Below are 25,363 nucleotides of genomic sequence, written 5' to 3'. Positions count from 1 at the left end.
GTTTGAACGTTTCAACCGTTACGCGAATGGAGCAACAGTTCGCCGGTTTCCCCGCTGTAGCAAATCAAGCGCTCCCGAGGAAAAGAAGCAGTTTCTGAAATGTCCTGCAGGTGGCACTAAAACACCACAGTGGACTTCAAGGTACAACTGTTCCGTTTAATCACATTTAGAGATGCTTTATTGATCCCGGGGGAAACTGGTTTCGTTACTTACTCAAGGTGCTCCCAAGACATAAAGAAAATTAACAATAATAAATAAATAGGTGTTATATTACATTATCTAACAACAATATATATAGAAATAGAAAAATAGAAAAAATAATACAGTATATAGAAGAAAGAAATATTTGCATGCTACAGTATGACAGAAGTGTAATGAATAATGAATAAAAAGTAATAATAGCTGAATCCTTAAAAAAAATTGCAGCATTGGTGACAGAATAAATTATTGCACCTTAACCACAGTAACATTTCCAGGGCCAGTTTAACGACACTGACTCAGAGTGTCTGACACTGAGGAAGGAGTTGAAGAGTTTCATGACCAGAAGCAGGAATGACTTCCAGTGGCGCTCTGTGGAATGAGTCTTGCACTGAAAGTACTCGTGTTTGACCAGCTCCTTGTGCAGTTTGTGGGAGACATTGTCCAAAATGGCACGTGGCTTGGACAGCATCCTCCTCTCTGACACCGCTGTCAAAGAGTCCAGCTCCAGCCCCACAGTGTCACTGGCCTTGCAGCCCTTCAGAAAATAGAGACGACTCTGGCCCTTCCTGTAGAGGGCTTGAGTGTTGGATGGTAATAAATTCTTTGGAAGTTGAAACAAGGAAAGAAACAGGGTTGGCCATTTATATTGACAGTAATCTATACTCATCCCATTTTGATCATTGATTGACTATTAACACTTTATAATCTTGAAACCTAAAGAAAACCCCCAAATACTAGTTAATCCACTCAGACTGGGGTCTGTGGTCTAATGTGCATCTATTCTGGGGGTCCTTGAAACCCCTGTGCTATACTTTATGTGCTACCAAAGAATACAATAATATAATCTCCACATTCACAACTATATTTCTACACACTGACAGACACCAAACAATAAAGATTGCTACATATTAGTTTATTTTATCCAGCTCCTCCAATCAGCAATTACAGGTGTACATTAATTTATTCATACATTTCCAGTTGAATCTTAAAACTTTTTCATTAAATGTGATAAAAATGTACATCATATATAGCATCAATATGAAAATACTGACAATCTTCATTACAAATCTATATCATAGGATTTATCTGGCAAGCAAAAATCATTGCTCGATCACTTTAAAAAAAAAGAATCTGACACAAAGCAAAACATGTAGCCTGTTTTGAGGTTGTGCTAATACAACTGTTTCTCTCCCACGAAATATTGATAATTCACAGTATGGAAAAAAAATAATAGTGTCTTGCACAGATTCTCCTGTTGCTTTAGCCAGAACAGTAAAATCAGACTTAAAAAAAAAAATCATCTCCTACAGGGCAATAACATCTACCATAAGATTTATAACCAAAACAACAATCATGAATAAACAAAAACATATCAGTTATAAAAATAAAGTCATAAAATGTGTACAAAGAAAGAAAATATGCAGACGCATGATTAGAGAATAAATAACAATGTCGCTGTGGTTACAATCCCAGTGTCCTGTGGTAAAGTTAGAAATAAAGAAAATAAATTAACATTGATTTTCTAAAAGTCTTCCATTCAGGGTACCATTCATTACTGTTTAACGTTGGGAACGAAAGAAGACAGAATCCCACCAGCACTCGGTGTACAATAAAAGGCCAAAAGACAGTACCTTATCCAAACAGCTTGAAATACGATAGTGGACGCATGTACGTGACTTGTGTGTTGGTTTCCAGTCATAGATATTCACTGTCTGATAGGCTCATCAGATATTCAAAGACAGACCTAGAAATGATGAACATTAGTGTGATCTGTATGAATGGACTGTGTAAGTGCACACAGGTTCAGATGAAGCCAATGAACATTATTTTACTGAGTGTCCCTGTGTGTGTGTGTGTGTGTGTGTGTGTGTGTGTGTGTGTGTGTGTGTGTGTGTGTGTGTGTGTGTGTGTGTGTGTGTGTGTGTGTGAGAACAATGTTTCTGTAAGTGGGATAAAAATCCATGCTGAAGTCTATCTTATCACTTTCAACAGGAGACCAAATGCTGAAAATCAATAAGGGAAATAAAGTGTCTGCTCTCACTTCAGGGAGGCAGTTAGCAGCAGCATGTAAGGTTAATGGGTATGTTCTTCTAATAAATGGTATGGATCCGCTTTAAGAACAGGAACTAAAGCTGTGCCACAATTACTTCTTTTCTGTGGAAAACTTTTAAATGGACGTGATCAAAAACACACATTTCTGTGTGCAAATTAATCGGAGTTAGATGCAAAATCCTGCAAATACTATTTAAAGCTGCACTCTGAAAATGTTTCACTCAATTCAGATTAACTCCACTACTGAAGAATTCTGTAAGGCAATTGTATTAATCAAGCCTAAAATCACAAATTAGCCTCAGAGAGCTTGGGAGCTGTAAAAAGAGGTATTTAAAAATGTTTCAGAGTGCAGCTTTGAAAACAAAATACAAGGACTTCTGAAGAATTTTAAAGATCCCCTTCAGACATATATTACGACATATACAAATAGTCTGCTTGGAACAATAATGTGTGTCTGATTTTTGCACAAAAAGTATAATTTCCTTTCTACCTCATTAAATATTCCAGAATCTATGAATATGCTAATAATGATAATTTAAAATTTTAAGATGTCTCCTACTTCACTGTAAAGTCCATTCTCAGTGGATGTGCACTGGAGGCTTCAAGTTTCTACATCACACTGTACAAGTTGCACACTGGACCAGGACTGACTTCCAGACTATTTGTGATGTCACAAATCCTGCTGGTAGGCCCCGCCCCTTAAAATCAGACGTTCAATGAACACAGAGAAACTTTCCACTTTCAGCAGATGAATGTGAAAACATCCTTCTAGAGTCAAACTGCACAGACAGCATTCAAACAGCACACTGTAGGAACAGGAATTCAAACTTATTTTAAACTGAGGGGGACTTAATGACCTAATATGTCAATCAAGTTTTTGCTGCAAGGAAGTTCATTGCAGCTTCATTAGGGGTTTTTCAAGGAAAGCAAGCAGCTTCAGTGAAAATAGCACATACAGATCAGAGCTGAGGCAGACTGTACATACGACAGAGCTGCCTCACCTTTATCAAATACAGAAAGTGTTTGTACCTGCATGTGTGTTTGTGTAAATATGACCAGGGCTTATTATAAGACACACAACGTTGTCACTGTATGTATCCTCTCAACTCACATCGGAGGTTATATTTGCTAATAATGGTAAAGTCCAGCTATATTCATTTAGGCCCATAGTCGATATTTAAGTAGTTATTCTGAAAACCGTCCTCTTACATTCTCTCGTAGTGTGGCATTAATTGGATTCAGTGAGAATGAAGATACAAAAAGAAAGAAAAGGGCAGAAATACTGGAGAGAACACTTTTCATCTGTGAATGTCTCAGGACACATCCAAGTGAACTCAGAGCCTGGCTAGAAAACAGAGATGATGATACTGTACAGTACTGAGATTAGATATATTGAGTCATGGTCCAGAAAAAATGGGAGAGGAAGAAAACAAACAAACAAAGAAATTAAATCACATTCACATTTTGTCATTTGTACACATGCAGCAGGGGAAATAGCCCTTGTCGTGGAAAGGAGAGGGAGTGCAATATGAAGGAAGTACGGGAGGGAAATTAACTCGAAGATGTCTCATTCCCAGGTAGGAGCAGTTTTCTGGAGTGACTCACACTTTCTAGTCGATCAGATGGAAACTGGTCATACAGTCGTTCGTGAGATAAGAAGTGTTGCAAAAGAAACTAAATATTAAATGAATATAAAACACAGGCTTCTAATGGTAGAGGGGTTTTAAAAAGACAAGCTGCTCCCATGAATTATCAAAATAATCAGCCTTTCATTATCAGTCATCAACACAGCAGGTAAAGAGAGGCAAAAACAGCTAACAACAGTGGTTAAAAGCATCTGAGCCAACACAAAGAACCCAGACTTGTTTTTTTAGGCGGTTCTTCTCAATAAAAACTACATTATTATTGCAGATCTCAGCACTTGGTCGATTGTTGTGGCACTGCGTTGTGTGGAAAGTACCGCAACTGTGTACCGATCGCATGCTGTGGTCACCTGGGGGGAGGGAGGGTGGTCATAGTGTGGTGCAGGAGGTGGAGTGTTGGGTGACGAGGCAAAAAAACAAACACCAAAACACAGATTGTCAATAAATGCTTGAGCTAAATTCCTGCTTCAGTGTGTGTAATGTGGGGTAGAATTTACTAACAGTGAGGATGCCCTCAAGTGGAAGCTCAGCAGTTTTTGGGGTAAAAACAAGTGCTTCTAGTGATTAAGAAATAAAGTGGAGGGTAGGGAGGCACCAAATTACACTTTTTTTTTTTTTACACTTCTTCATCTGACATTTTTGTGCCTGCAGCAGGGGGAGGGGGGTTACCACTATGGCACACATGCATGGTCATTGGCATGTAGAGGAGCAAAGTACGGGGTGCAGTGTTTGACGTGTAAATGTTAAGATGTACAAACATTTAGGTGTCGTGTTGAGATCAAATATGTACACATTTCATTGTGCTTCTCAGGTACAGTCGCTGTGGGATGGCACAGGATGTTCCTGTGTTTGCTTTTCTGACCCACGACTCCCACCAGTGTGTGTAGTAGTATTTGTCTCTCTCTGGTTTCCAGTGTTTAGTGTGTGAACGCCCAGTCTACAGAGTTATAACAGTGCCATCCTCCTCCAGACTCCGCCTCTCCATTGCTCTGTCTGGCGACGGCGTGGTCGAGGTGGCATTGGCGTTGCTCAGCGATCCGCTGCTGCCGCTGGTTGGCAGGGTCCCGTTGGCATTGATGGAAAGAGCGGAGGTGGAGGTGGCGGCGGTGCGGAGGTTGAGGTGCGGCTCATAGCGAGGCAGCGAGGGCATGCTGTAGTTGGAGGGGGCCCGTCTGATGGGCTCAGCCTCGCCCCCCGCCTCGATCACCAGGTCCTCGTCTTCCTCGTCACTCTCCAGCTCTCCGGCGGGGAAGTTCTGGATGATGTGTGACGGCATGGAGGCGGCGGCGCTGACCCCACCCTGCGATGAGAAGCCATAGTAGCTGGCGCCGCTGTCCGACGAGCGTCCCGAGCTACCAGACGCCGCGCCTCCTCCTCCACTGCGAACAACATTGTTCCGCTGGTTGGCAGGCTTGACAGTGATGATGAGGTTGTGGCTGTTGGCGATCATCATGTCCGTCACCTGGTCCAGAGACTTTCCAGCCACCTCGATACCGTTCACCTCCAGCACCTCGTCATTTACTGCCAGCAGGCCGGTGCTCTCTGCCAGCCCGCCGGGCACCATGCGGGAGATGAATATGCCCGGGACCTTCTCCAGGCCCTGTGGAGTGACCCGTACGCTGGAGCCATCGCGGATGTAGAAGCCCAACGGTTTTTCCTGGCCGTGCTTGTACAGGCGAACACGCCGATGCGTCTCAGGAAGAATGTCCACATCAATGATGGAGGAGACAGGGCGGAAGTCCCTGGGGAGGCTGATGATCACCGGCGGCTTTTTCCTGTTGGTGTCAGGCCGCAGAAGAACCGCCGAAAGCACTGGGTTTCTCTTCCTGGTCAGGGAGTCGGTACCAAATGTTGTGTAATCAGCTTCCTCTGCAAAATAAAAGATAGAGGAAGTGGAGAAAGAGAAGTACAGAAGAGGAAGAGAGGACAAAGATGTGGCGTAGAGACAAAAAGAGGACAGAGAGAAAGGGAAGAGAGAAACAAAGGAGGACATACGTTAACAAAAGCCAGTTAATTTTCCATTAACATCAAACTGGGCTCAGTACACATGAAGTTGTTATTCAGGCTGACATTCTGTTGCATCATGTACTTCCAGGAGAATGAATAATGCTTTGCCATGGAGCGGCTCTCAGCCTGAGGCATCCCTGCAGGGTGTCTGTGCTGAACACACACCAGATGTTGATCCCTGGAACTTCCCTCAGGTCGTACTGATGCAAAATGCCACGCCAGCCAACCGGGCACTCGGGCCAACATACAGTCCTTCATCAGCACTCTCTGACATGCTGTTACCCACAAAGGCATGTGGGTGACAGCAGGTGCCTATGGTTAGCAGAGATGCTTTATTATAGATTTAATGAGCATATGGTTTGTGTCACAGATCTGAATTCTCTATTCTCAGCCTGGGATAGAATGAATCAATGAAGACATTACTTCTTAACAATGGGAAAAAGGCAAGCTGTGCTCCTGACCAACAGCTTTTGAAGGACTAGATTGACATTTAGGAAAATACATATTTGGGCTCAACAACAAGGCTTGTAAGTAAATCTAGCAAATCTAAAAAAATATTTATCTGGAGCTGATAATGGAAATTAAGCTAGTGAGGGCCATCTCACTTCCTTCTCGTCTCTGCTGAGAGTTGCATATGCACAGTACCAATCGGGCACGTTTGAGAAAATTTGAGAGCAAGGTGGATGAAACCGGGTAGTTCAATGGCATGTCACATTTCTGAAAAAGCGCAGGAGTGCCATGACAAGAGCCGACAGCATCTCGCTTGCATGGCAGTTAAGAGAGTTGCCAACAACCCCTCCTCCGGGGCCTTGCTGGTGCTTGTACAAAACACAGACGAAGAGGCCAGTTCTCACACACAAAACCAGTGTATGAACATGACAACTTCCTAACTTATGCCTTTCTCGTTGTTTGATAACCGCTAATAAATAAAATTATTTGTATGGGGTCAAGTAAAAATGTAAAAATTTGCCTGACGGGGCAAGTGAAAAAAGAATTATCGTACCCCAATAACCCCAATAACCCCAATACCAGTCACATATTTGTCCATTAAATATGAAGCTACAACCAGAGACAGTTAGCTTAGCAGGAGGACACCATTAACTTGGCTTTGCCTAAAAGTAAAAGCACCTCCAAAGCTCACTATTGAACACACTACATCTATTTTTTGTGGTGGTTTCACAGGGTACTACTTTGTGGCCAAGCACAGTGACTTTCTGGAGTCTTGTCGTAACCTCCAGGAACGTTTTTTACACAATACAGGACACAAAGCTAAGCTCATGATCTCCTGGTTGTAGCTTCACATTTAATGGACAAATATGAGACTGGAATCATCTGCTCACGAAACTCTCAGCAAAGCAAATGAGCTGCTTTCCCTACTCCCATAAAGATTTTTGGTCACCGGTTTCAGATGAGAGACAGCCAAAATGGTCACATCTGAACCAAGAATATTATTAAACCCTGCCCTTTGTTATGTACATTTTGAGGAGGAAGTGAGTACACTGTCAAGCTGCTATAGACTTTAACCCAACATGGCTGACATTAACAGTAGAGCAGGGCAGGTAAGGGAGGGAAAAACTGGACCTTGGATCTTAAATAGTTAACCAGCATAATACAAGCAGCTAAACATTAACATCACACATCTTTGTGACTGTCATTCTCCTTGATTTGCCTGATAAACTCAAGTTTTTGTCTGTTTCTGATGTTATTTTTACCATCCTTCTTTTGAATATGTCCCAACTTTTTCACCTTGTTACTGTTCTTCCCCACTTTGTAAACTCTGCTTTTAGATGAAAGTACTCTAAAAATAAAGCTCTGGCAGTCTCACACTGAACACTTCTCTTCCTCTGAGTGTGTGGGTGTATGTGGGTGAGTAATCTGGGAAAATATCCATTCAGGTGGCTGATAATGATTCCGGCTCTCAGGTTCAGATACGCACCCTACCACTCCCCTCTCCGTTCCTAAAACCAAAACAAAGGATCAACTGTCTCGAGAAAGAGCGACAGTCTCGCATTTCAGTTCCCATGAGGCACGAGTCTTGTGTATACACGCTTACTATATCTTTGCCAGCCCTGACCTTATGGGCCAACTCCACATGAGAAAAGAAATAAAGCAACAATAGCTGAAACACTAGTTTCATCATCCGAGCTCTGTTCCCGTTCTAACTGTTCTTCCTGCAAGCCTTACCCTTGCCATGCATGTAAACACTGCCATAAAGAGGAGCACTATGCAAAAAAGGGTGTACAGGTGGATGTTTCAAAGCGCGCACACACACACACACACACACACACACACACACACGTCTCCCTCCATCGCTGACACAAGGGTTGTTCTTGCAGAGCAGTCATGCAGAGGAGGAGGCGACGCTCCACATCTCTTTTCACTCTTTCTAGACTTCTTTTCATCCAAACCCTCCCTCTATCTCCAGCATATGAAAGGGCAGTCCTTACAATAGAGTTATAGTTGAGGAAAGAGAATAGGACAGTCCCTCAGGGCCACTAACAGACACCCCCCCACCCTCCCCACACACACATGGCAAATATGTGCTATTCTGGCAGCAAGTGGTATAAGCATGCAGTTTCCTGACCACAGCATGTGTAAGTATGTGCACATGTGACGACAACATCTGCAAGCAGGCCTTAATTTAAAACACAAATGCAAATGTGTCTATAAGGTTTATCTCTGGTTAGTGGTGATGCCTGAGCACTAATGAACAGCAGCACTGAGTCAACCAATACCCGGAAAAACAATAGCTACATTACAGCTCATTACAGCACAGAGGCAAAGCTCTCAGTCTAATTGGCTACAAAGGCCTATAGGCATGGCACACACTATATAAACACACACACTGTTCCTCCTGTGTTAAAGTACAATGTCTTTCCATTTTTTCAAATCAGTCTCGACTACCCCAATGTCACTAAAAGTAATAAGCCGGGGGACATCATAAAATAAAAACTTCTTTCTTCTTTATTTCTTTTTTCTTTACTTATGTGAATCTGTATATATCTACATATAATTTACTGTAGGTATTCTATACATGTTTATAATGTTTGTGACTGGCATATAAATAAGGAAAATAAAAGGCTACTTAGGGCCAATAATACCATGATACTATTACTGACATTGTCCTATTGATGCATGCACACCAAGTGTTTGACCTCAGGTTGTAGGACTATCTGAGCACCATCAGTGGTCTATCCGTTAAAGCAATAGTGCCATAATCACACACTGGACAGCACAGACTGGGTGATTGTGGTCAGTTAAAGTGAACAGGCAACAATAGAACAATGTGAGCTGATCATTATTGTCAACCTTTTGGTCAGGGAGGCACTTTGTTCACCAGACTACCAGAAACATCTCAACATGAGCCACTGAAAGAGCTGCTGGGCTAATGGCTGAAGCTACCTGAGGTTAAGGTCTAATGGTTACAGCCTATAAGACACTGGAGAGGTTATTTGGCGTCTGCTGGTGGGTGGGGCTTTGCATAATGTAGTACATATACTGAAACTTAAATTCCACCTGCGACTTTGTGCTCTGTGAATACATGAAGCATGACTGAGGTATGGTGCAGCCAGAGAGTGTACAGATATGCAGCTGGTTTGGCTAATGATTCACTGAACAAACGTCAGAGGTCAGCTGTGAGGGCAGGAGACAGGAATGTATTATGATGCCAAGATTTGAGAGGATATTTAACATAAGGCTGCTGTTTAAACGGTTTTAACATTCATGGACCAATTTGCAACTAATCAATGTAGGCATTAAGAACTCATTTATCTTCCACCAGTTTTTCCTCTAATTCCACTTTATCTTAGGAAAAAGATCCATTTCTTCCTTAGGTTTTCAAATAAGCCATTAACGTGACCCTACGCTCACATATAGTAGCATCTTGGCTTCGACAGTGTGGAAATAATTAATGTACTATTTTTAGCATAGTCTGCAGTGTAGTATAATAAGGTAGAATGAAATTCTACTTGGCTTTGGAAGTGACAGTAGGTTAGGTTACTACTGCAAGGAGTAAGCTATTCTTCTATTTTTAGGCTTGGAAAGTCGAAAGAACACTCTTGCTGCAGCCCCATGCGCACATTTTCAAGGATCCCACTCTTTTGCACAAATTATTTTCCAGGACCATTCCAGGACATTTTTCTCGACGTTTTTCTTGACGATACAGGACAGCGCTTGCTTACAAACTGTCATATAAGCCGCGGGTTTGACCACAGCTCATAAGTAACAGTTTATATCAAATAGAATTAACACCATTGTGCATGTATTTATCACAGCAACAAGAAAGTTTATCATTATTAGTCTGTATGAATGTAGAGATGAGAAAAAAAGATTGACTCAATGCCGATAAGATCACTGCAAGTCAGTTCCACTTTGCATCTGGTCATATAGCTTATCCTACCAACACTCAAACAGAATACGCACCTGTGTTTGTGTGGGCGATCAGAATGATTATAGAATATAGAAATAATATGGCATTTGAAAGGCACGGGTGTCTATTTCAGAGGGTCTCATGAAAAGATGCTATTGGTTGCATCGTGGGAAATGTTATATGCAGGGTTTGTAAACCTTAACACATATTACAGAGTCTGGATATCTCAGCCTCTGCTGCTTTGATTTTGTTTTTATTTTTAACCCTTTAACTACTGCAGACTAACTCTATAAGCAACCCGTGTTGAATATGTCTTAAAGTAGCTCTGTTCTAGCTTCTCATCTCCTCAGACGATACCCATGGCAGAAGACACACCTGCAGTGTATCAGTATCATACTTAACGCATACTTCACAGACCCTGAATATAAACATAATCTCCAGCCCTGAACTTGCCATGGTTCTGTGCAGGTTAGGTATTCCAGCTATGCAGTTGCTGCTTTGATTTCCCACACTTTGAATGGAGTCAGTGAGGAGCAAAGGAAGCGAAGCAATGGAGGAGAAAATGACAACCCAACACACATCGTCACAAGCGAGGACACATACAGTGGAGCTTAGTCATTCCTAATTCTCACACACACACACACACACACACACACACACACACACACACACACACACACACACACACACACACACACACACACACACACACACACACACACACACACACACACACACACACACACACACACACACAGCAGACACGGGGTGAACAGCTAATACATCTATATCCTGACATTGAAGGGGCAAAGAGAACTCTGCCTAAGGAAAGGAAACCACTTGTGCAAACTGGCATGCAATGGTTGAACACAGCATCTTCCTCAGTGCTCTATTCTTCACACACTGCATGCATCGTGCTCCAACTCTGGGCTAATGGCTCAGAATCAGTGGGATGTGCAGGCATTCAGACCACGCCACAGCTATTGACACCATTATCTCTGTCCGTGACACCAACGACTTCCTAAAGATAGACCAATTATCTGTTCTGAATAGTTATATAAAAATGTTTTGTTTTTATAACTTTAATGAATAGTGACAGCTGAAGATAGACAGGAAAGTGGAAGACATGCAGCAAAGGCCCACAGGCTGGAATCAAACCCTGACCACTGGTGTAAGGACTCAGCCTTAGCACATGGAGCACACGCTCTACCAGGTGAGGTACCGATTTAAAAATGCACCACTTTAGCAATGATGTCTCACAGTCTATAGTCACTATTCTGTAGTCCCGCTCCATGTCCCGCCCACAGCACACAGTAACATCTGATTGGTTCACGAGTAGCAGCCTATAAACACTGAAGACTGCTGTGCCACAGACACTATATAGATACTTCAGATACCTCAAAATTGCACTTAAGTACAGTACTTGTAAATGTACATAGTTACACTATAGCGCCACTATATTCTTACCTCATTTTTACTGCAAATGTACATCAGTTCCAAATATCTGTTATCAGCTTTCTTGATTACTAATAACCACTATCCGTATCAGCCCTGAAAAATACATATCAGACAATCCCTATTACTTATCTTGACACAGAAACACCTAAAATGTGTTTTATACGTAGAAAATGATGAGCAATGAGCTGCACCTTTTCCATGGGACATTTATACACTTGCTTCCTTCGCCCATGCACCTGCTCCAACACTCTCATTACATCCTCTTCCTCAGTAACAGTGACTCCCCGGGTTACGCACAATTCAAATTATGATGACGGAGCGTGGCAAGGTCCTGGCTTTCCTTGTAACATAATGATCCCTGACGACAACGATGGCAGCAACAATCCATTACTTCCTGGTAGCTGTCGTGCTGGGCACCACATCAGGGAAACCCGACACTGTGTCCAGATGACACAACAAGATCAGGAGGACATGACAGCCATAAGTGCCACCACTATCACTATCACTACTACTACAACTGCTCATACTACTTCACATTTATATTTCAGGTATTTTTGGAGCCACTGTATGGCACGATAACTCACCACACCGTAGCTACTACTACAGCCGTTGCAGTGAGGTATGGAGCATTATAAACTGGGTCGCAGCACATAGATACATACATCTCTGATATAAATTATAAAATGTATTGTATGGGGACAAGCGTGAGCAGTGCACTAGCTTAAAGCAAGGGGCCTGTCTTTATTTACAATGAATAATAACTGCTGTCCATGAAACCAGTCTTCAGTATGCATAACATGTCTCAAGTGTGTGAGTCAGAAAAACATGAAGAAAAAGACGAGCAGTTGAAGGTTGTCGTGTTCTGGAAACACTCTGGTTTGTTGATGACAAGTCTGGACGTTCACCACACAGCCGGTGCCACGGTGTTCCTGACACAGAATGATACAGGAGGGGGAGGAGGGGGGAGTTAGTGTGTGTGTGTGTGTGTGTGTGTGTGTGTGTGTGTGTGTGTGTGTGTGTGTGTGTGTGTGTGTGTGTGTGTGTGTGTGTGTGGACGTGAACTTGTGTCGATGAGAAAAACCAGGGGTGGTGTAAAACAAAAAGATGTGAAACAGGCAGGGGAGAAATACAGCAAACACACAAAGTGGAGAGAGAAAGAAAGAGAAGAAAGGAAAAGAGAGGAGGAGGTGATAAAAACTTTCAAAGGAGTAAATTCCCAGAGGGTTACTATTCCTGGTGTGGTGAGCATACCTCCCTGGCACAGCCCAGATAAAAGCGCCTTAATGCTGCTGATAAGACAGGGAGAAAGAAATGCAAGGAGAAAGGTCAAAGGGAGAGTGCTGAGAGGAAAGGACGGAATAAGGGCAGCGAGAAAAACAGAGAGGCAGAAAACAGTGAACTGATATGAGCAAGGTGCTTGAGAAAGGAAGATGCTGTACAGACCTGCAGAGGTGTGAGGCAAGCTGGAGCAAAGACAAAGCCTTGATGTGTAAACTGAGCTGACAATTTGAGGAATTACTTATTAAATCCATAATTCAAAAGACTCCAGTCATGAACATTAGCCTGCTTCTAGGCCTCCTGATATAATCTTGCTGAATTCTCCATTACACTCATCAGTCCTGCTTTATTACTCTCTCTCGACAAGAGCAATTTATCAAAAGATAGCGAAACTACACTGTAGGGTAAAGCAGCTGTAATGTAGCAGTATGCAATGTACAATTAACACAGCTTACGATTGGGCTTGATGCAGAATTAATAATTTTTATTTTCCATTCTACACTCATGTACAGCACTTTTTCTGCCTGTCGTCTCTGCATTATGAAGCAATTCCATCAATTTCTTTTGTGCTGACATAGACATCTTTCTCCTTCCTGCAATACATCCTCTCCTCCTCACCCTCCCATTTTACTCCCCTGTGCCCTTGAATCAATCTGTCCCTCAGTCACTCTAGTCCATGTTTCAGTAAGAGCCATTTCTTTGTGCGTCTCCACCTCTGTCTGTCCCTCTTGGTCTCACAGATTCTCCCCTCTTTCCGTCTACAGTATCTCTCCGGCTGAACTGCTCTCTCTGTGATCCTGTGATTTTTAAAGTTACTGCTGCTACTGCAGGTAAATCAAACACAGGACCCAAGGTCCTTTGAAACAACAGACATAGCACCTGTCTAAGACATACTGCTGGGAGTCAGGCATGGGGCATGTAGACTGGACTGACAGTGGAGGGACTAGAGTTGGTGTTTGGGCTCAGGGTAGCTAGGAGAAGGGATGTGCCTGGGGATGAGGCTGGATTTGAGCTTGGGACAAGGCAAGGTAGGGGATAGGTGCAGGTCACATGGGGATGTAGGTTTCAGTATCGGGTTACAGGAAGGAGGCTGGGGTGAGGTGGCTAGATCTGGGTCTGATAAACCGAGCCTTCTACGCAGCCCTGCTACACGCAGCCTCCAGGAGGAGTAGGGGTAGGAAGGACAAGACGTTGGGGAGGATGGAGGAGAGGATGGAGGAGAAGAAGGAAGGGAGGAGCAGCCGCGTGGGCTGGGGGAACCCAAGTCAGGCCTCACAAGCCTGTCGCTCATGCGTCTGAATAGGGACTTTACTGGGGAGGGATGGGTAGGGGGACTCTGGGCTTCTGGCTCTGTCCTGCCTTCAGCATCTGGCTCTGGAAGACAACACAGCCAACCTGCAGTTAGATCTGGCCACTGAGGCACATTTATCATCAACGTTTAGCCAATTGCTCCATGGCTAAAAAAATTAAAAGACTTGGCCGCTACAATTGTTCCTCTTGTCCACAAGAGATCTCGTCCCCATTCCAATGTGAGTGATTGGGGACAAAATCCAGTCCTTATTCTGCAACAATGCGTTCTAAAATCAAGCTTAAGATAATGAGGCTCCAGTGGTCTGTCTTAGACTTAGAATATCTTATAAAGTAGTTTTTTTTAGTGTGAAATTCCCTTTTTGTTAGAATGGACAGAGGGATGGTCGGTAGGAATTATGCATTAAAAAGGCTCTACCTGGTAGAGCCGGCTTCCCATGTGAGTCCTTGCTGCAGCGGCCACTGGTTTATCTGTGGCCCTTTGCTGCCTGTCATCCCCTCTCTCTCCCCTCTTTCCTGTCACACCCACTTGATTTGTCGATCTCAGATTTTTAAATCCTCATATTAGCTTCAGCTGAACTTAAGAATTAATTTTTGCTCGGAATAAGGCTTGTGGATTTTGTCCCCATTACTTACAGGGATCTCTTTACAGCCAGTATGGACAGGAAACAATTACAGCGACCAACAACCCTTCAATGTACATATGGCCGTGTGAGTGTTGTTTTAAGACATACTTGAAAAATGTGAACCTATGCTTTGCCGTTATCAGTTTTATATAGCTTCTTAAAAGCCTGTATAATTAATGTAAAAAGGATAAGGAGCAAGTAAAGTACAAACAGTGACCGTAGTTAGGCAACAGTGGAGCTGCATGTCAGAACCTGCTGACTACGGCGTGCAGCTAGCCAGGGTAAATACGCTGGAATGGTGCGCTGAAAGGAATTCACAGATAAGCATATCAGTTTTCATGTTTCACATCAATATCGCTGTATCCCAGGGGACAGAAAGAATGCTTTTTAATTATAAATCAGCTAGAAATGCATGTCTGCTTGCAAGCCAAAATAAAGATACCACTAGTTATCAATGTATCCTAAAGTATCTTCGCATCCAGTATTTGAAAATACAAATAAAAGACAAATACTGCTTTCTATAGAAATATCTACCATCCTTGGTCTTGCACAGCACTCTTAAAACCAGTGGCATGTACTAAAATGAATAAAAACAACACTGTTTCAATTCAAGACAGCGTGAGGATTTCTCTAACAGCAGCAATAAATCAGCTATCAAGTATGACGTCACTGAGTCCCAAGCTGACAAAGTTCAACAATCTCCATTATCCAATGTCCTCATGTCACACATTCACCTCACACAATCTGTATACTTCCTGTTCCTAAGCTGCATTTGTGCAAAGTACAGCTCACTCACTACCTTTCCCTCCCGCCATCTTTCTTGTTTTCCAGTTTCTCCCTCATGGTCTGCAGTGGTCAACAGTCCACTTTCTTTCTTCCTTTCACGTTGCCAGTTCGCCCACCACCTCCCCCTCCCCTTCACCCCTCTCTGTCTCTTTCCAAAGTGCTGTTTCTCCCTCCTTCATCTTTCTCATCCAGTCTTTTTTTTTTCCAGACCTCCCCCTGTTTCCTTCCCTCCCCTCTATCCATTCATCTTCCCTAACTGACTCTGAGCTGAGAAATTCTGACAGTCTCTAAAACAGAGAGCCTAGACTCCCACTGTCTCCCCCTACTCTCCTTCGATCTAAGCCACCCTCCCTCCATCTTCTTGCGGCCTGCATTAAGTCTCATCCAGCCGGGTTTCAAAGGGTAGAGAGTACGGTTTTAGCTTGCCAAGCTGCGCACTCTCTCTCATTTTGAATATTCTCTGGCTCCGCGCTTTCTATACATCTTTCACCCTCAATTCCTCGACTGATCACCATCTCTTTCTCTGTCCATCTATATACCCCTTGTTGATCGAGCCAGGCTCTGGCTTCGAGGGTCCGGTCTGGCCTGCTGTCCTGTCTAATCTAGCCAGCAGACGTGATCAGAGGCTGGCCACATTCCACCCAAAATGCCCCTTCTTTTCCTCCCCCCCTTTTTCATCCATCTCTCTCAGTCTCTCTCAGTCTCTCTCTCTCTCCCACCCTCCCCAGCTTGGGCCTCACTCTGCATTCCTCCTGCACTAATACTATTCTCTCTCTCTCTCTCTCTCTCTCTCTCTCTCTCTCTCTCTCTCTCTCTCTCTCTCTCTCTCTCTCTCTCTCTCTCTCTCCCTCCCTTTCTCTCCCTCTCTCTTCTTGCATTCCTATCACACTTACACTACTCCCTCTCCTTTCCCCACATCTCTAATTACATACCATGCCTAAACAATGCCTTATACATTACTCCCTCTTTAATACTGTTTACTCTCTCTCCCTTTCATCCTTCCATCTCTCTTATGAGGCCTAAGATATGTTACTCCTCCACGCATTCCTCCTCCAGTGCCATGAATCCATCGTTCCCTCACTCATTACATACAGCATCCTAGGGAATAATACATGCACTGTGGAAAACTTGAGCTCCAAAGCAGGGGTGGCTGATTTCTATTATTTTTTACAGATTGCGCTCCTTTACTTCTCTCCTGTGTGCTCCTTGGGAGAAAACGACATCCATTACACCTGCCAGCACTTTGTCTCTCTCACTTTAATCCTTTCATCTCAAGCTCAGAGTATAAATCTCTCCTTCCCTACAAGTTGTGGCCTCCTTGCTCATTCTGGCTTACTATGCTTTGTCGCTTCCATCCAAATCTTTTTCTCTACCACACTTCGTCTCCCTTGTTTCATCTGGATTTCTGTGACAAATTCTCACATTATCTCTGTCGCTATGCACCTACAGCATCTCTCCCTTTCATTATGTTGCTTATCACACTCAGAGCTGCTGTTGTTATCCTGCTCTAATGCTTGCTTTGCAGGGTGGGTAGACTTTGTGTTGTACTTTCACGCTGTATGTTTCCTTTTCTCTGGCTGGATGACTCACGCACTGGTTACTAATTACTAAGGCAGTCCCTGCTGGGATACGCAAATACAAGCATTCCTGCCTCTCTCCATACCTTTTCCCTCTACCTTACTGCTCAAGAGTTACAAGCCATTCAGGATTTAAACTGTGTGAGAAATGAGCAATGTCACCAAACAAACCCACGCCCTGGAGGAGATTGAAAAGCTGCAACCACTGGATGACAACCTGGAAACTTTGTGTATGTTATGTGAATACAAATGCAAGGAACATTCTGGATGACTGATACAGGCAAACATGGTGTCATTCAATCTAGGGAAATCTATTCTGACAATCATACTTACAGCCAATCAAACATAAACCTGGGCATGACTCACAGTTTCTCCAAACCCAGTTTTGCTTAAATACGAAACTATACCTGAAATTGAAACAACAGTCAACATTTCTTTTGAATGGAAGTCCACAGGCCTACATGACCAACTAAAATACCACAGGCTATTCTACTGAAAGTTTCTGCCATCCAATGAAATGTTTTACTATCAATGTAACACTGGAATATTTTAACAAACATAAACATTGTCAGTACTGGCCTCATAAATCCAGCAATAGTTTTGGTATAATAGTGTGAGCTGTGTAGGAGTCTTTGCACATCAACCAACTTAAATCTCAAAGCACAACTGAGGCAGAGTCTAGAAAGAGGAGAGCTGGAGCACACAGTTGTCTTAAGAGCTTTCAGTAAGGTGGAGCAGGTGCTCCAGTTTTTCACTGTATAGGCCTGGGCAATAAAACAATAGCAGTATGTATCACCAATAGACATTTCATCAATAGCAATAAGATAATTGCTCAATAGAATGCTTAATAGTTTCACTTAAATGCATTAAATGCAAACCAGGCTCATCATATTGATAGTGGAGCATGCTATGAGTGAACCACCACAGCTTCCACCCTTTGGAGTACAGTCACAACCTCCATCTGTTACATCTCAAGAAACAATGAACATGTCAGCCCATGATGGAGAGGTACTCCGCGACAATACTGTATGACAAAACATTAAAATTATTACCTGTGTGCCTTCACACAAAAGTATCAATAGTTATCTATATCAGCTGAAATGCAACATTTTATCATGGTACATTTTTCAGCTATATCGCCCAGCCCTACTTTATCACATTATCATACTACTGATTCCCTCCCATCCAAGCCACGCAGGAGGGAAGGAGTTATGACAAAGAACAACTGACAGACTGACTGGGGTCTAGCAAAAGGCTATATGTAAAACCACCATGTCTCCAACCAGCTGGCAAAAGCTGCTCTTTATCAGCATCTAAAACAGCAGTCACTGATACGACAACAAGAGAGAAACTAACATCAACATTATCCAGTGGACTGTTTGTCATCGACAGCTGACTAACCACAACATTCTCCATTTACACGGAGCTTAGCAAAAACAGAGTGGACCAGGAAATAGCTCTAACTCTCATGTATCAGTGAAGTAATCTTAATGTGCTGCCTGGACTGGGTATCATTTAGATTTTATTGATCCTGATTCAGATGGTTTGTGAAGCGTCTCTGCCACACACGAATATCAGAGGAGTTCAAACGACAAATAAAGCGTAGAAAGACAGATTAGACTGACCTGAAGACAGTTTTTGTTTTCAAATGCTAGCAGTACTGCTCCCAGCATGCTTTGCAGCCCACATCTCCCTTAAAAAGACTCTAGCACTGTTAATCCACCTATGAACAGGCCCCTTCACTGCTGCCATGACAACCAATAAACAGTGGACACCACTGCCAGCTCAATAGCCATTGTCACATTGTTCACAGCTGGGGTTGAGATGTAGGGGATACCCAGTGCTGCTGGGTTGTACCGGTGTGTGTTGAAGCAATTTTAAAAATGCCTGGCATAGACAGAGTCCGGTAGTCCATGCATAGGCACAAACACTTACCCCATTTTTCAGCAGTGAACAATACAACACTAATGGCTGGTCAGTGATGTAGCGTTGATGCACAAACAACAACAATGTGGGCATTATTCAAGAACCAGACCACAACAATACAGCAACAGACACTCACAGCCTAACATCTATCCCTCTATCCATCCATTGAACCATCTCAATAAAACCCACAGAGCACATAGCCTGGGATATACGTAGCCTGGATTTAGTCTCCCAGACAAATAAAATGCAGAGCCAAAAATAACACGCATGGACTGAACTGTGCTGAGACTAGACACTTTTAGTTTTTAACACACACACACACACACACACACACACACACACACACACACACACACACACACACACACACACACACACACACACACACACAAAAATCATGTCAACGGAAACCGCCTGTCGGAAACCTGCTTGCAATCACTAAGCCTTGAGAGTGAGTGTTATTTTTATTAGCATATTTCCCAGATATCTGCGTAATAGGATTTCACTGCACTTTCCATAAAGGCCAAGTTGCAACAAACTTTGATCCACACTGCTGCCTTGTCTGAAGTCGTGTTCTAATGCAATAATGACCAATCACATCACATCTGACCATCTAATACATTTACATAATCACCCAATTGCAGTGTTAAAGGCCATAGTAGTATTCTAATGGCATTACAAGCCAGGGGTTGACAGTAAAGACCGATACGCTGTGGGGCACTGAACACAAACTGCTTCAGTAGAATTACTCAGCAGTCAAGAGCTGAATAGTTTAGTAGGGTTGCACAAGAGTGACCCACTCACTATGACCCTCCACTATGACCTTCCTCCTATGCTGCTGATAACATGGAAGAGTTTGGAGTTGACTCATTTGATGAAATGAGGGTGTTTAAAAAAAGGAACATTTGGTGTAGGATCATTTGTGCAGATACCACCATGACAACAAACAAGGTCATGAAGGACCAAAATAAAATCAGTGGTCATCCTCTGTCAATTTATCATCCTGACTCAAAGACAGCAGATTTTAAAGAGATCAAGTTTCCACATAAACAAACAGTGCTTAGTGTTCAGTGTTTGGCCTGATATACTTCACTTGGCCCCACCATAGAGAAGCTATTAACTGACGATAGAGCCATCACTAGAGATAACAACTAGTGTCTGCAGATGTATAATAAATTATCTATAAGCTGCCAATTTGCTGCATCCGCACACTGTAGAGCCTTTTAAGCTGGGACCAACTGGTGCTTAGCAGTAAGGTGAAGGGGGGTAAACAAATCAGGAGGGAAACCAGGGGCTGAAGGCAATGGGGTCTGCAGGGGGTTGTGGCTGCATTAGTGTGCGTGTGTGTCTTCTGTCTTTGTTCTATCGGTGCATGTGCAAGTGCGTGACGGATGTGTGATGCCTGCTTGCCTGCATGACTGTTTTTTTTCATGTGTTTTTGTGTGAGTGTGTGCGACCAGCAGTGAGCCCAGCGTGGGGCTAGTGTCTGGAGCGTGTAATTGAAACACGGTCCCATGCAGCGCTACACAGTGACCCCACTAATCTCCTCCTGACAAAGTGGCTTAGCTTCTATAGGGTCATATGGCACAGCGAGACAGCTTAAACACAACAGAGCGCACGGCCCAACCTGCCCCCAGTCAACAAACCCTGGGGTCTTCCCTGCATTCAACAGGTCACACTCAGCATATCATCAGCACTGGTTGCACTTCAAAAATTATTGCAATTATTATACTGCATGAATATATATCTAGTCTGAGAGATTTATTCCAATCCCTAAACATGTCAAACTATGACTAGCAAACTACAGTCATGAGCAAAAATTACAGCATCAACAAACTTCTAAGCACTTCCCCCAGCACCTGAAGAAATAAAGGAATTGCCTTACTATATACTGTATTAGCAGGACAATAACTATAATAGTTATTGTTTATAATTACACCAGAGCGAGTGAAAAATAAAGAAACAACAGCAGTACTGTATACAAAAAGTGTGTTTAACATTCACACAGCAAAAACACACCACCTGTGTGACCGCCATGCCAAAACGCCAGGATATCCTAATTGGACAAGTTGATAAATGGTGGTCAGAGAGAAGTGAGAAAAAATATCTACTCTTTACAGGTCTTTATGTGTTTTACCCAGCCCATGCTGAGAGATTGTCTTTGGAAACAAATACTGCTTCAGCAAGGTCGCTGACCTTCAGCTACGTGGGTCAGAAAGGGACATCAAAGGACACAGGAGAGTTTGATAGTTCGTTTGACAGATCCATGAGGACAAAACACATGGGCAACATGCAGCCTAATAACATAAAAATATAAGACTATACTGCTGTCTTTTATAATTGTATCTTTCTGATTATCTAGACAATACACAGAGCTGAATAACATACACTACTCACAAAAAGTTAGGGATATTCCACTTTCGGGTGAAATTTATGGAAAATGTAAAAGGTTGATGCTACAGTGATATTATATCATGAAAGTAGGGCATTTAAGTAGAAGCATGCAATGGTAATTTCTTCATCTCAAACAGTTTATTGAAACAAAAAGCTAACAACAGTGGTGGCTATACCACAACAAAAAATGTCACTGTGTCAGTAAAATGTCATTTGTCCTTCAGCATCGATTACAGCTCGACAAGACGTCCCATGCTGTTCACAAGTGGACTTATTGCAACCTGCTGATGATACTCTGTGACACTCTAAGCTCAGTGGAAACCTCCCTCTGAGTACATCCCATTTGAAGCCTCTCACTGGCCAGGGACTGTTGATCGACTGTTAGGTGTCGTCTTGGTCTCATGATGTCAAAATGTGAACAGCATGATGAAGAGGACTGTTTAAATACAAACTGTCATTGAACCAGAACATTTAGTGGTCAATTCATGGATCAGACACTTGTCATGATTTTTGTGGTTAATCACCTTGTTAGAGAACAGCATGTTATGCAATAAGTAATGAGACATTGAACAGTTGGACATATGCATTCAAAAGTTTAGAGAAGGTCAAATTAAGATCACCTGGAAAGGTTATAGTGTATTTTATCTACATTCTGAAATTTCATCCGAAAGACGAATATCCCTAACTTTTTGTGAGTAGTGTAGTTTCCTGTCCACTGGCCTATCCCATATTTATATGCTGTACTAACACAAGCTCTTTGTTTGTATTTCCATAGGAAAACAGATCTGACCTAACAGACAGGTGGAAACTAGGCCTTTGTTCAAACACTTTCTCCGAACTTACCTTTCCTCTGCAGGAACAGCCTGAGTAGAGGGCTGGCAGTGGAGATGGCTTTGTGGTAGTTGTCATCATTGTTGATGGGAAGCAGGTCGCCATGCACATCAGCGTAACCCACCAACAACTCCACGTTTGGGATGCGATGAACGTGCTGCAACAGGCCGTAGAACTCATCAAAGCGACCCGGCTTCGAGCGATCCAGAGAGAACCGACGAAACTCTGCACCAAACTGGGGTGGAGCAGAGAGACATACACATGTGAGTGCAATCATACAAACACACATTGGTTTGAGGGAGGAACAGATTATTCAATAGCTGAATAAACGGTGAGATAGGTGAGATGTAATACAAAGGAACATCTCTTTGAAGGGTGAGAGATTCAGGGCTGTGAGTGTTCTGGTAGCCTAATTTCCAAACAACTGTAAGCTGTATGTAAGAGTCTGTCATCTATGTGGACAAGCTAACACACCACATGTGATGGATTATTAATGTAGACTTTGTGATGATGTGTATATCTCTATGTGTATGTCTTAATGGATGCAATATGTTCAAGACTGTAATAAAGTCAGAAATGACAGAATGTTTGCTATGCAGTTGTAAGAAAGACTGTGTGTTTTCAGCATAGATGCATACCCTCAAAACATGCTGTTGGCTTATGAGTAACACAGTAATCGGTGTCTGAATAAATCGATGGCTGCAGATGCCTAATCTTTAGGCAACTGTTTAGCTGAGACAGAGCACAATGTCCCACTGGTGGTGTTGATGAGAAGAACCAAGTGTTGTGGTTACTGTTGCCCAGCACTGACAAAAGATGATCTACAACTCACTGCCAACCTGTCCTGGACACTCGTCATCTTACGCATTAGTACAAAGCTGAATTATATTAGATTGGGGAAACAACCCAGGCCTGTTTCTGGTAAGTAAGACATTAGAAGACAACACATTTAAAGTGACCCTGGACTGTTTGGGAACAAAGTCAAATAAAAAGAATGTTATTACCAGTGGAGGAAGAAGTATTAAAGGCACTAATACCACACTGTGAAAATACACCACTACAGGTAAAAGTCAGGCATTCAAACCTTACTTAAGTAAAAATATGTATTACGTAAGTATTATTGGCAAACTGTAAAAGTATGAAAAGTAAAAGTACTTATTGTGCAGTAAAATGCTCCCTGTATTTTACTGGTATATATGTTATTATATACGTTAAAATGCAGGGTCACTAAATCTTTCAGTTTATCACAAAAAAGAGATACATCATTTTCACTGTAGCTCGCTACTAGTAGCTAAAGCTGTCAGACAAATGCAGTGGAGTAAAAAGTATAATATTTGCCTCTGAGATGGTCTACAGCTGCATTAAACTGAAAAACGACAGTATATAAGTACGTGAGTAAGTTAAATGTACTTATTTACAGTCCACCACTGGTTATTCCTTTGTGTAAAGTGGTTGGGGGAAACTTAAATAGTAACTGTACACAAACATAAAGGTCACCGTTTTTGTTCAGTGTCAACATATGTAGGTATAAAGACTAGTTTCGGGCAGAAGAAGCGCCCTGAGGCCCCATTCCTCATGTGTGTGTGTCATCATGTCACAGGCGGGACGCGGAAGGAGACATGAGCCTGTCGCACGCAGGCCGTATAACACCTGTGCCTGTACGCACAGGGAAATAACGTGACAAGCAGGTATTAAGACGTAATACAGGGATAATTTGACATCAAAAGCTATTGTAACGTAAGCAAACATCCCTTATGGTTTTTCTTAAACTAAACTTGAATCAAACTTTGAATCAATATTTGGTACATGAGCAGAGGGGAGCGCCGGAGGACGCTGTGACAGGTGACACTGGCTCACTGCGGCGTCAGCTGACAGTAACCACCGCCTTCAAACTTACTAGCTAGCTATCAAACTTATCAGAACAACTCAGAGTCAAAATACACCACGGTTAAAGTCAAAGTTTTTAGTACTTTAAAGTATGGCGAGCTGCCAGCGAGCTAACAAAACCTGGGTTTGCTAGTTAAGCTTTAGCTCGTATCTCTATCATTTGTGCGACATCATAACTTGCTATCAAGCCACTTAGCACGCTAAATTAGCCAGAGTAATCATCGCAGGGAGAGTTAAGACTACACATGTAGACAGTAAAGTGACAACGAGGACTACATTATGTACCTTGCTCTTCACCTCCACGGCACTCAGAGAACGGTTGCTCGGCACTCGGTGGTTTTTGTTCATGTTTCGCTAGCAGCGGGACCGCTGCCGAAGCACACACTGGCGCTGCTCCTGCTCCTGCCGCCGCTCTCTATCCAAGAACCGTATGTGTCCACCAGTAAACACAAACTGTCCCACGACCTCTCGACGTCCTGCGGTTTGCGTTGTTTATCCAAAAATGCGACAGCGGCTGCCAACCAGCCTAGCTCACCCTGTAAACTTATCTCCTCTCATACTTGCCGCTGCCAATGTAGCTATACCACTACTGAGTATTGTACCTCTCGGTCTACCTCTGCTCTGCCCGTGACTGGAGAGCTAGCGACACGAGACTTCAAAATAAAAGTCTCGGCCTCTGTCTTTCTCTCAACCCTGATTTCAAAATAAGAGCTGTGCTTCTCAGATTGTATCCTGGCAGGGACTGCCTTCCAACCTTGCTCCAAATAGTTATACACACAATTACTAACACTAGACCAGGAAAATCTTGTTTACAATCTTTAGATTTAATTCGTCCAGCAAACCCCATCTGAGGCTATTGTCATGATCTGGTTACTACCATCAGTGATTAAAGTACTGGTGCTCACACATTATTTCACAAATAATTACCTTATAGTCTTATCTAATATTAATAATCTTAACAGTCTGCTGGACTGGACGGGGGTCTGCTCTCATTTCTTTTGAAACACTCACTGCAAAATA

At 42.8% G+C, this 25,363-nt stretch overlaps 1 protein-coding gene across 1 annotated transcript; it reads right to left on the bottom strand.

Annotated features, from left to right (window-relative positions):
- Nucleotides 1-1,093: 1,093 nt before the first annotated feature.
- Nucleotides 1,094-24,981, bottom strand: pard6b (par-6 partitioning defective 6 homolog beta (C. elegans)). Its single transcript, XM_051425233.1, has 3 exons — nt 24,629-24,981; nt 22,469-22,691; nt 1,094-5,765 (listed from the first exon to the last, which is right to left on the bottom strand). The coding sequence occupies exons 1-3, from the start codon at nt 24,689-24,691 to the stop codon at nt 4,834-4,836; spliced, it is 1,218 nt and encodes a 405-aa protein (XP_051281193.1). The 5' UTR covers nt 24,692-24,981; the 3' UTR covers nt 1,094-4,833.
- Nucleotides 24,982-25,363: the final 382 nt, after the last annotated feature.

This window comes from Dicentrarchus labrax, unplaced genomic scaffold (assembly GCF_905237075.1).
Source record: "Dicentrarchus labrax unplaced genomic scaffold, dlabrax2021, whole genome shotgun sequence".
Taxonomy (NCBI): domain Eukaryota; kingdom Metazoa; phylum Chordata; class Actinopteri; family Moronidae; genus Dicentrarchus; species Dicentrarchus labrax.
The sequence above is the reverse complement of the archived record's forward strand: the minus strand, read 5'-3'. Positions and strand labels throughout refer to the sequence as shown.